We start from the raw sequence: 12,968 nt of genomic DNA on the forward strand, positions 1-12,968 counted from the left end.
AAAGTGTCTTTTTCTTATGACTGACATAGAGGTAGAACAACAACTATAATTTTAAATTCAGCTGGTTAAGTTAGATAGTTGCGTCAGAAGTAGTGAAGTGCATTGTTGTGATGCCTCCTTTGTAGCTGTGAATCAGACATTGAGTTGTTACATGTTGTTACATGTTCCATGGCCTGTTCTGGGTGACCACAGTCGCACACTGAATAGTTTTTAATTTTGTACATCAAGTATCAGCATCTGCCATGGTCTGTGCAGTTTAGGGTTGCCCATGAGCTTCATGGAAGATCAAAGTCAGGGATCTTTTGCATTGGGTCTTTCAGGAGGTGTTTGTTTGTAACTTATGAACTTAATTCAGCTTTCCCAGCTTCATCAGGGTTGAAGACACATTGTTGAAGGTTAAGTGCATGGGTCCAAAAGGCTGCAGGACTGCAAGCAGTGTTGAGAGAGATGTACATTTTCCTCTATTCACTGGATTTCCCAAAGAGTGTGGCATCAGAGTGAATGGATGGAGAAGCGATGTGCCACAGCACAGCAACCAGGGTTGAGGTCGACCTGAGGGTTCCAGTGATACAACCCATTGCAGAAAATGAACTCAAAATTAATGAACCATGATACTCTACACTGCAAAATACTTATTGTTATCCACCACATTGACAAATCATTATTTTTTCGTTTAAGACACAAGTTTATCCTTTGCGGTTTGTTATGGTTTGTAACTCAAACTTGTACTAGAACCATGAATGGCTGTGCCAAAAGATTTTACTAAATTGATAGAATAGATGAAACCACTCACAAAAGGTTTATGTGGAATAGCTTTTTCTTGACAGCGGTTCTTAAAAAGATGAATGGTTTTAATAAAATTTATCCCTTCTGGAGGCATTTAAACAGTATTCTCTATTTTATTAACCAGCAGTGCTGGTAATCACAATTCAACTGATATTATCCCATTGTGCGGAGACACACCTTCTACATCATTTCAGATTTTTTAAACAGAGATGATTAATCCCTCTGGAATTATGAAGACAATGAAATTCTGATCTCAAGTCTGAAAAAATACATTAACATCAGCTTGCTGAATTTTACTCAATAACTTCTTTAACATGTTTTCCTCATTTCTTCCTTTTACACAGTCCCCTTCAGCTTGCAGAGTGACAGTGAGCCGTGAACTTCCTCTGGGCTTGAAAATAATGCTATTCAATGTTCATGCAGCATGCACAGGAATCTGATCACTTTTCTTCTCTAAGGCCAGACCTTGCATTAACCCAAACCATCCCACTAATGAATTTGTCACAAGACACTGCATCATAAACTCTGTTGAATATTTGGGATAACCTTTCATTCTTGCATCTAGCTTTTCCTAGATGCTGCAAATGGAATATATTTGGCCACACTTAAGTTGATAACATTCAGAATCATAGAATCATGGAATGTTTACAACATAGATAGAAGGGGGCCATTCGGCCTGTCATGTCCATGCTGGCTTTCTGCAAGAGCAACTCAGCTAGTCCCACTCCCTGGCCTTTTCCCCGTAGCTCTGCAAATTTATTCTCTTCAGGTAATTATCTAATTCCCTTTTGAAAGCCACAATTGAACCTGCCTCCACCACACCCTCAGGCAGAACATTCCAGATCCTAACCGCACGCTGCGTAAAAAAGGTTTTTCCTCATGCCACCTTTGGTTCGTTTGCCATTCACCTTAAATTGGTGACCTCTGCTTCTTGGCCCTTCCGCCAATAGGAACAGTTTCTTCCTTTCTACTTTGTCCAGACACCTCATCATTTTGAACACCTCCATCAAATCTCCTCTCAATCTTCTCTTCTCTAAGCAGAACAGCCCCAGCTTCTCCAATCTATCCATGTAATGGAACTCCCTCATCCCTGGAACCATTCTTGTGTCATAAAAAGAAGCATAATGATTTGTCAATGTGTTGCGTAACAATAATTAGATTGAGATATATAGGCCTACATCATGTTTTATTAACTTGGAGTTGGGACGACAATAAGTAGTACAAGAACATTATCCCATACCAGATAAATATTGTATTATTAGGGATCTTACAGCACACTAATGAATAGAAAAAGAAGGAATTATAAATATTTCCTCTGCAGCATCCTAAAGACAGTGCAGTCAAATGGACTGAAGTCTTATTTATTGCTCAAGTTAGTGATTAATGCAAATATAGAAAGTAAAATAATATATTAAAATGCAAGACGAATCATACAGCAGAGTGGAGGCCATTCATACCATTGTGCCTGTGCCAGTTAACCAATTAGTCTCAGTCTCTGCTTTTTCCCCATTACCCTGCATTTTTTTCCTTTTCAAGTACATTTCCAATTCCCTTTTGGAAATTACTATTGAATCTGCTTCCGCCACCTTTCAGGCATTACAGGCCCATTGATAACAACCCGCTACACAAAAGCAAAACCTGTCTCCTCATCTCCTCTCTGGTTCTTTTGCCAATTGCCCTAAATTTGTGTCCTCTGGTTACTGACCCTCCTGCCAGTTAAAACAGTTTCATCTAATTTACTCTATTGAAACACCTATATGCTGATGCTGACTGCCTCAGGCCAAACCAATCTTGCATTGGAGGCCTCCAGCAGGCATTATTCCTCTATCTGTACATGCATATGTTTCAAGCATGGGCACTGCATGCCGATTTTTGGCCATAACCAATATGGCGGGTGGCATGCTTCTGGCTTGTAATGTGTTTGTGCTTCCTGACCACCATATTAGAGGCATAGGAGGCTGTTTAATACTTTACCAAACATATACTTCTATACCTTTTGTTCATTTGTTTCAGTATACAATTACACCATGTATAGATATCTAGGTGTGATATAATTCTATAGTTAAGATATCACAGAATCACAAAGTAATTACAAAAAGGCCATTTGACCATTTTAATTTATCCATCCAGAAAGATCCTAACATTCTCATAATGTAGCATCCAATTGTTTCTTAAATGGTTCTGAGTTTCTGCCTCCACTGCTCTATTATACGTTTATTCTATACGTTGATCATTCTCTGTGTGAAGAACTACTTCCTGTTGTCAGTCCTAAAATTGCCTTCTATTAGTTTGAACCTGTGTCCCTTTGTTCCATTCTCACATTTCAATTTAAAGTAGTACTCTGGGTTAACTTTTTCTATACCCTGAACAATCTTGTTTACGTCTATAAGATCATCTCTTAGTTGTCTCCCTATCAGACTGAAACCCCAAAGTTTCTTTCTTTATAACTCAGACACTCTTGGACTAGAGATCAGTCTCATGCCTCTTCACTGTATTGCTGCCAGCATTTGACTGTCTCACCCTTATTTCTTAGCGGCTAGAACTGGATGTAGTATTCAAGCTGTGGTTTGACCAGAGCCCTATTAAAATTTGATCACAACTCCTCTGGTTTTATATTCTACTATGTTGGCTGTGTAATCAACATCCTATTGACTTTGTTGATTGCTGTTCTGCATTAGTTGGATTTGCATAGTCATCCTTGATTATTTCAGCACCATTCATGGAAAATGCCTGTCATCTCTTTTTCCTTTCGGTGTATAGCATCTTACATTTGTCTGCATTTTATTTCATCCACCATTATTCTCCAACTCTTTCTGTAATTTATGAGTTGCCTCTTCCAATTCCACTGACCGCTTGGTGTAAGTTGCAAATTTGACAACTTTGCATTGAATTTCTAAATCAAGGTCACTTTATGTAAATTAGAAATTAGAAGTCCCAACACCAAACTCCAAAGTGCCCCATTCAATAATTTCTCCTCCATTCTGACAGAACTCCCCTAAATGAGTAAATAAAAGCAAAATACTACAAATGCTGGAAATCTGAAATAAAAACAGAAAGTGCTGGAAATACGCAGCATCTGTGGAGAGAGAAACAGAGTCAATGTTTCAGACTGATGACCTTTCACCAGGACTGGTAAAGGTTAGAAATGTAATAGGCTTCAAGCAAGTGAAAGGGAGGGGGGGAAGAAGAACAAAAGGTGATAGGGCGGAGGGCAGCAGAGATTAAATGACAAAGATGTCATCGAATAAAAGGCAAAGGAAGTAGTAATAGTCAAAGTAAAAGACAAAGCATTTGTCCAGAAAGAGTGTTAATGGCTGAATAATGAACAGTTCTGTTTGAAAGCAAAAACATTAAAATCCAGTTTAAGACTGGTACATGATAAACAATAATCAAAATAGCAGTCATAGCCTGAAGTTGTTGAACGTAATGTTGAGTCCAGAAGGCTGTAGAGTGCCTAATCGGAAGACAAGGTTCTGTTCCTCAAGCTTGCATTGAGAAACACTGGAACACTGCAGCAGGCTGAGGACAGAAATGTGGGCGTGAGAGGGCAGGGCGGTGAATTAAAATGGAAGCAACCAGAAGCTTGGGGTCCTGCTTGCAGACAGAGCAGAGGTGTTCTGCAAAGCGGTCACCCAATCTGCATTTGTTCTCCCAGCAAAGCAGCGAGTAGAGTATACTAAATTGAAAGAAGTATAAGTATATCGCTGCTTCACCTGGAAGAAGTGGTTGGGGCCTTGGAGGGTGAGGAGAGAGGAGGTAAAAGGGCAGGTATTACACCTCCTGCGATTGCATGGAAGGGTGACGTGGGAAGGGGACAAAGTGTTGGGGTGATGAGGGAGTGGATCAGGGTGTCGCAAAGGGAACGGTCCCTTTGGAATGCTGACAGGGGAGGGAAGGGACGATGTGTTTGGTAGTGGCATCACACTGGAGGTGCCAGAAATGGCAGAGGATGATCCTTTGGATGTGGAGAATGGTGGGTGGAAAGTAAGGACAAGTGGATCCCTGCCGCAGTTCTGAGAGGGAAATGGGTGAGGGCAGAAGTGCAGAAAATGGGTTGGACATGGTCGAGTGCCCTGTCAACCACATTGGGGAGAATCCTTGGTTGAGGAAAAAGGAAGATAGATCAGAAACACTGTTGTGGAAGGTTGCATCCAGAACAGATGCAACGGAGATGGAGAAACTGGGAGAATGGAATCCACCGTCATCCTCCTCTGCCTCGCTGAACTTGTTCTCACATTGAACAACTTCTTCTTCAACACCACTCACTTCTTCCAAATAAAGGGTATTGCTATGAGTACCTGCATTGGGTCCTAGTTATGCCTGTTTTTTTGTGGAGTATGTTGAACATTCCTTATTCCAGTCATACTCAGGCTCCCTTTCCCAACTCTTTTTCCGGTACATTGATTGTATTGATGCTGTTTCCTGATCTCGTCCCGAACTGGAAAACTTCACTGACTTTGCTTCCAATTTCCACCCTTCTCTCACCTTCACATGGTCCATCTCTGACACTTCCCTTCCTTGATTTCTCTGTCTCCATCTCTGGAGATAGGCTGTCTACTAATATTCATTATACTACAGCCATTACTGCTCCCTTTGTCTTCTATTCCATGATATCTTTGTCATTTAATCTCTATTGCCCTCCGTCCTATCACCTTTTGTTCATCTTCCCTCCTCCTCCCTTTCACTTGCTCAAAGCCTGTTATACTTCTAACCTTTGCCAGTTCTGATGAAAGGTCACAGAGCTGAAACGTTAACTCTGTTCATTTCTCTGCAGATGCTGCCAGACATTTCTTGCACTTCCTGTTTTTATTCCTCTAATTGAGTACTTGTTATTTCCTATCCTTCAACCAGTTTCTCATCCATTCTGAGGATTTACCCTGAATTCTCACAGCATTGTATTTACTTAGTAGCCTTTGCATGGAACTTTATCAAAACTCTTTTGGAAGTTAAAGATACACCAGGTTTTTTGCAGGCCACTTGGGTTGTCACTTTTTCAAAGAAGTCTAGCAGGTTGGCCAGACAGGATCTTCCCGTTTTTTAAAAATTGATATTGCCTATTGTTTACTGGATTGATATGATCCAGATGGCCCTTATGTTTACTCTATTTCCTTTCTTGCTCTTTGTTTTCTAATTTTCTGCAATATAAGTATGCTTATACTGTAATACCGCTAAAAATGATATATAACATGGCATATAGCTGGTCAGCTACAATGCTTAAATGGTGGCCTCTTCATTAAGAAACAAAGTGATAGTATTTCAAAATGGAGATTGATAAATTTTTTGTTACAGATAAGCCATATTTAAATGAATGGTGGAACAGGCTTGAGGGGCCGAATGGCCTACTCCTATTCTTATGTTCCACACTCAGGCTTCAATTGGGAGTTACATTTGCCTGTTTTAGCTGGATCATGATGGAAGGGCACAAATCTAGTTATCAAGGAGATCTTTGCCCTGCTATCAAGTATAACCATGTGGTATTTTGGCAAAAGGGTTGAATTGGCCATTTCCTCTGGAGATGTTCATGGGCTGAACTATCCTGTTAAAAATATGCAAGCTAGGATGAGCATGAACGTGATTTAAAAAAATCATTGCAAATATTTATTGAAAAGATGCAAGCTGGTGTAGTTTAAATAAATTATTTAGCATTTAGATGAGTGTCACAGCTTTGTGTAGTGAACATATTAAGTGGTGGCTCAGTGAACACTTTCTTAAAGAATATGTACACAAAAAGGGAATTAAAGTAAATTATTTAAGCAGCCAGATATATTTTACAACATTCAAAGTGCACTTAAGACACCCAACTGCCAAAGTATTTTTTTACATTTTAATAATGCTGAATCTTTTAAGTACAAATATAGAACTACACAATTCAGTATATTCTTTGGATATATTAAAACTGTTTTTCTTATTTTGGTTCAATAATAATGTGGTAGCCCTCAAAAATACAGAACAAAACAATAGCACAAGCATTTTAAATAATAAGTAAAAGAAACGTGTGCAAATACACAATTTTATTGTGACATATTAATTAATTATATGGCCCGGTTTGAAATGTATATGTGCTTTTAGGGCAATTTCATAAAAAAGTATCTATCTAAAACATCTTGAAGCAAATTGAATTCAACCACTGCCAAAACATGGGCAAAAAGAAGACACATATACAGCAAAAAAAATAAACGGAAGCTGTCCAACTGCATTACCAGTGCTTTAGCTTTTGTAATTACTTATAAGTGCTAATGGACAAATATCTTAAATGATAGATGGGGCACAATCTATTTCACAAAGCATGCCTGTACCCCTTCACTTTTAGAAGGTTGTTTGCTGATGCTGAGAGGCTTGCTATAATAGATTCCCTAATCAGGAACAAGATATTCCTTTTTTTAAATAGTAACAAACTATTAATGTTCTATTCCTGCTCTGCCACCATTTTTCCCATGGCTTACCACTAGGCATTCAAAGTTCCCATTTAAATTAGATGGGAGCCTCAGGATTTCATGAAAATCTGTGTCTGTGCAATGGACTTGATAACATTTTAACGTCCTGGTGGTCAGAGCGATCATCATGATTCAATAAGACCTCTTACTCTATTTATTTACTTACTTACTGGCATCAAAGCACAGCGAAGTGTGACACCTGTGACTCTTTTTACTGTATATTATATTGCAAGGATTGTTGCAATAATAGCATTCCATTTCTCTTTCTCTAAATATTTTCCAGGAAGCTGTGCAGTGACCAGTAGTCCAGACCTGTCCAGGACCTCCAAGCATCCAGTGCCATATTGGTGTACCCACACAAGCACCAGCATAGGCATACCCATCCCAGCGAATTTAGATAGTGAACTAGAGGAGGTTGCATTTGGTGATGCACAGAGCACAACTAAGCAGAAACAAGGAGCAGGTGGTGGTAGCAGAGAAACAGGACCTTCTATGCAAAAAAGCCAACTTGTGTACACCCTGATGGGACCTACTTTTAAAAGAACATAGAGCTGAACTATAATCACTGGGGCCTTTGCTACAAAACTTGCTACAGGTCCCAGCTACTATGGGCTTGTCTGCTTCCTGCATCTGTGCAGTAATAATGAATACATTTGCAGAACTGCCTGCCATCATGAAGCATGAGGCAGTTCTATAAATATATGCAGCAGAGCTGCATAGGCAGGGGCCCTAATGCCAGTTGTAGCTTTACAGGCCTTGTCCTCAAGTATGGAAGAAGCTCCCTCTTCTGTTTTCCATGTGCTTGATTACATTGAGAAAAGCTTCAATGAACTTACACCAATCAGTAGGCACGGTGAAGCAATTTCCAGTAGTAGTGACATGGCTGGAGTTAACATAGATGAAGATGTTATATCCAGGATGACAAATCACCACGCCCTGAATGATTGTATATGTGGCAGAAGGCTTGCAGGACCAAGCAGCCATGGACAGATCAATTTTGATACATTCAGCTGGGAAAGCTTTACATGTTGTATTACTGTCCTAAATGTACTTAGTGTTTGCTATGTTTGTGCTGGATTGCTGGATTATGTATATCTGATTTATCTCAGAGCAATGCAGATATCATACTTCTATTAATCACTAACTGGTTTACTTACAGCACTTTAAACTATCCCTGCACTACAAGATCTCAGCACAATGTCTTCTCCACAGCAGTCTCTGTTTAGTAGAACATTTTATCTCTGTCTCTTTTTGGTAAGCAATCAAACACAGTGAACACAGATAAGACTAATACAATCAAACCCAGATCAATCAAACATGACAGTGTTCATGATTATGCCAATGTAGGTCTGACAGCCAGAGTATGAGTCATTTGTTTTTCAGTGTCCATCTGGGTCCTGGCTCTACTCAGGTTCCACTCAGTTTTTTGGGTCTTGATTTAAATATTCATGGTAGTCTGAATGAATGAATGAATGACGTGACCATGATCTGGAGTATACTGGTGAACTGTTTATGGAGGAGATGTGACCTCAACTTCTATGTAATTTAGGATCCTGTAAAATTGCAGTGGACAGCTGACCTCTCAGTAGACGTGATGGTAAGGAAAGTTGCGAATCTTGGCAGTCCTGTAGCTGTAATTCTAGAGGCTTAGACTTGAGTAAGTGAGCCAAGTTCAAATTCTAGTATTCGCAAGCATTTGTTACTGCTATTTTCAGCTGTGGTGGATCGAGGGAAGGATATAAATCTGTCCAGAAAGGAGCAGCATCAACAGTACGGGAGGGGTAACATGTGGAATTTCATGAACAGACCCAAGAAGACTGAATCTTTTTACTTGGTATTTGCCTTCTCACCTTAACCCTTTCCAGAAATTCAACAAGTTTTTTTTTCCCGGACCTATTTGGAAAAATTGCTCCATGAAAGTATTTACTGTTTTCTATTGAATAAATACACCCACCAGCCAACTGAGAGGTAACATCTCATGGGAAATGGAGTGATGGAAAGAGAGAAGAAATAGAAAAATACTCCTCAAAAAGTCATGAAAAGAAGTTCATTTTAGGTTTGTGACGGATACCCTATCTAAAGATTGAATTCATTTACTGTAAAACAAAAGTTACAAAAATATATAACTAAGCAAATATTAGAACTGTTTTAGTGGTTCGTTGGGCGTGAGGTCTCCATGTCTAACTGAACGAGAAACAACGTGAAACTATTTATGGAGCAGTTCCCAATCTCGAATCTATGAACAAGGACAGAAATAGATTTTAGAATTGCCTGTATTACGAGACGTCGATATTGTGGTTGAAAAACACTTTATCACGTTGACTGAAAGCGCAAGTCACACGATTAAAGGACAAGCATGAGTGGCACACGACCATGTGCAGCACTGACGGAAGCAAACACTAAGGCGAGCGCTGTTCAAAAATGTTTACTTTTCTCTGCAGTCAATCTGATATTGACGCAACATGAAGATGTAACTTTGGAGCGCCCCCTGCTGTCAAGTACGTTTGGCGAAATGATTATCGAGATGAATGGCAGAGTGAATAATGTCTAATCACTTTGGCACCATAAATCACCTCACTTGCTATAAACAGTTTCTACGTTACAGTCTTTTTGCTGTGCTCTTGGAATTATTTCCAAAGGATGATGCATTTAAAGGCACTGTGGGGCTCCTCCGTTATCATTGTGTCAGTGGCTTCTGCAAACTCTTTGAGCGAGTTCTTTGGGTTCATCTCATGTGATTGTTTCATATTGTTATTAGGTCACATGATTATATTTTCCATTCCATTTCTCGATAGTGATGGGAATAGGTCCCATGGTGACGAACCAAAGCCTGGAACAAGAGTTACCAAAATCCGAGATATTCCGTTTTTTATTTAGCATGACTGCATATTGTTCAAGATTGAGATGCAATATTTTTGTGTAATGTTCTAATTAAATCTTCTTGTTTGAAAAATAGATAAATAACACCACATTTTGCCCAGTTTAATTGTCAAACTGTCATGCTAGTATGACTGGAGTGCATGTTACTATTACATTTACTGTGTAGCCGGTCATCTAAACAGGTTTTGTGGGGATTTGAATATTGTTGTTGTTATCATTGCGAGAAATAAGCCAGTGATGCCGGATTTTATGGATTGTCGGATTTGGAAACGTTTTGACTGTTTTGCTGCTCCAGGATTGCAATCTGGGTCAGGAATAGGAAACCATGTCAAACATCACAAAAGATTTGCTGTGTCATACAAGATCTGTCATGCAGTTTCGCTAAAGCGTGCTTACACTTTGTTTATGGCATTGTGTGTTATGCAAATCATTTGCAATTTGTATGTTTTTAACTTTTTCTTCCAAAATAATGAAACAAGGGGAAATTCTGCCTCAATTCTCCAGTTGCACCTGCTGATGACATTTCCAGACATAAAACCCCTTTCCTTTTTTCATGGGAGCATTTTAATTGTCCCCTTTGGTAATAATCCTCAAATAAATTACTAATGTTACTGTTATCAACCAATTATGTTTTACTTTATTTCAAGCGATTGCATTTATTCCGGCTAGCATCGACCATCTGGCAAAGTCTAAACAAATCATTGTTAGATCTGTTGAGGATCTCTTTACTATTGCTAATCCTACTCTATTAACCACTTTCTAGGAGCTATATGAATCATATCATTCAAAAGATTAACCCACAGACTTTGTGTTGCATTTCTTACTTGAGGAGGGAATATTTTTGATATCGTGTTTTGCTCAGCACTAACATGACTTAAATAATATATAATTTCATATATACATTGCATATATAGGTTATAAAGAGTTCTGATTTTTAAAAATCCAGACATGTCTATTTTTATATCGGTTTGCCCAAATATAATGTGAAAGTAGTAGCAATGTTGATGCTTTTGCCAATGGACTATGTACCGAGGATTTCATCACTTAACACTTGAAGAATAGATGAATGGCGATTTAAATGCTGTACTACCTAAGAGAGTGTACGCAAATCCTTTACATGATGAAAATATTTTCCTTCCACATACTGTAAACTACTTTGTTTTCAGTTGCATCTATTTAAATAAAATATTCATTATTTTACTACATTGTGAAATTAATGACTGTAAACCAACTCTTAATGAACGTCCACATCAACGGCGGCGGTGGAGGGAGGGAGAGAAAGTTTCCTTTAATTTGTTTTTATAATTTTCTAGCATTTTTATCTTCTGAAATCTTTAGTGCAGAAATTATACATTCTTAGTGATGCCTTTCATCTTCGTATTATAAACTGAAACAAATGTAGGAATCACCAGGAATCTTTTGCTCAAGGAATTCTTACCTGATAGGCATCAGGGATATTGACCGTCTCGCCGTGTTCGGCCACATAACCAATGATTCCTTTTCCCCAAGGCACCTGAACTTCATTGGAGTTTTCCATACTGCACGAGGGCAGTATTGTTGTCCCTGCGTGCACATCAAAGAATTTGGACACTAGAGTCTTTTTGTTGGAGGTTCCTTCCACAAGGAACAAGGAGCAACGGTCGGCATCGACTAGGATACAGACAAATATGAGGATCTTGTAACTCAGGCTGGTCAGATCCAGATCATTGGAAATGTCTTTGACGAGTTCCAGGAAGAATTCTCTCTCATTGGTATCCTTGAGTTCATATTTATAGTCGATCGCCGTAGATGCATATTGGGGGATGTTGACCCGAGATTCCAATAAGGCGCTCAAGATGTGAGCTGTGGTGGGAGGTAGCGAACTGGCTTTCCTGAGGAGAGCTCGTCTCCTCATGCTGGAGAATGGCTCCTTGTCTCTGGAGTTTACATGCTCGTCGTAAGTCCTGTTGGCGGTCATCGCCTTAGATCTAGCAAAATTTTTCCTGAGCTCTCTCTGAGAGGGTCTCCTCCGCAGCCCGTCTCCTTTAGTCGCCCAGCACTCCTTAGCAGGAACGCTCTTCTCCCCCGAAGTGGAAGTTGATGGGGTTTTGCTGAGATGATGCTGTTTGAGCCATTTCTCCACTGTGCTGTATTTGCCTTTCCGAAGCAGGTAGTCTTCGAAAAGATCTGGATGATTATCCAGAAAAGTTTCCACTTCGGAGAAGTCTAGCTTTGTTGAGCTCGACATAGCTACAACTAGGGAAACCTTAGTCAATGTAGCGAATCGTATCCCACAAATGTATCATAGCAACATGACCTAGCATTTAACCTGTTTGCGTACAGTAGTCTACAGGTTAAAATTCACGCACGTTTAAAGTGAATAATCCGCTTGAACGCCATGCCGCATGTTCGAAAGGTAGATACAACCGCACTAACTTGTGGGTGAAATAATTTCTCACTTCCGATTGATGTGAGCAGATACTGTTTGATGCCTTCTGGTGTCTTTCTGAGAAATAGATGACAGTACAGTCCAGTCTGCTACCTTCCTATGCTGGGAGTGCTGATGCTGCGTAACAAGGCACGGCCAGTAAAGGCAGATAAAGCGTGGATCCTCCTGATCGACTGACGTATGGGGTCACTGTTTGGTGGCGAAGTCTACTATGATCATATAAAAACAATTGCTTAACTGGTGCAGTAAAATCGAGTTCTTTAGCCGCGTCTTTGCAATGTTAAAGAACTAGTACAATTTCTGGTAAATCTTTAAGGAAAATTAGAAAGCATTTTTTCGCAAACTGGTATTCATTGAGAATTTATAGTTGAAGGAGAAACTCCGTTGAATAGGTCTCCTGATGTGTAAGAACAGTAATATCTCTTGTCAGAACACAAAAC

At 39.5% G+C, this 12,968-nt stretch overlaps 1 protein-coding gene across 1 annotated transcript in view; it reads right to left on the reverse strand.

The window, feature by feature from the left end:
• pde11a (phosphodiesterase 11a) overlaps positions 1-12,327 on the reverse strand; it is a 362,432-nt gene extending 350,105 nt beyond the window's left edge. The window contains exon 1 of the mRNA XM_068034578.1: positions 11,539-12,327. Coding sequence (XP_067890679.1) covers positions 11,539-12,327 — 789 coding nt within the window. The remainder of the gene's footprint in view (positions 1-11,538) is intronic.
• Positions 12,328-12,968: the final 641 nt, after the last annotated feature.

This window comes from Heterodontus francisci, chromosome 7, assembly GCF_036365525.1.
Source record: "Heterodontus francisci isolate sHetFra1 chromosome 7, sHetFra1.hap1, whole genome shotgun sequence".
NCBI lineage: Eukaryota > Metazoa > Chordata > Chondrichthyes > Heterodontiformes > Heterodontidae > Heterodontus > Heterodontus francisci.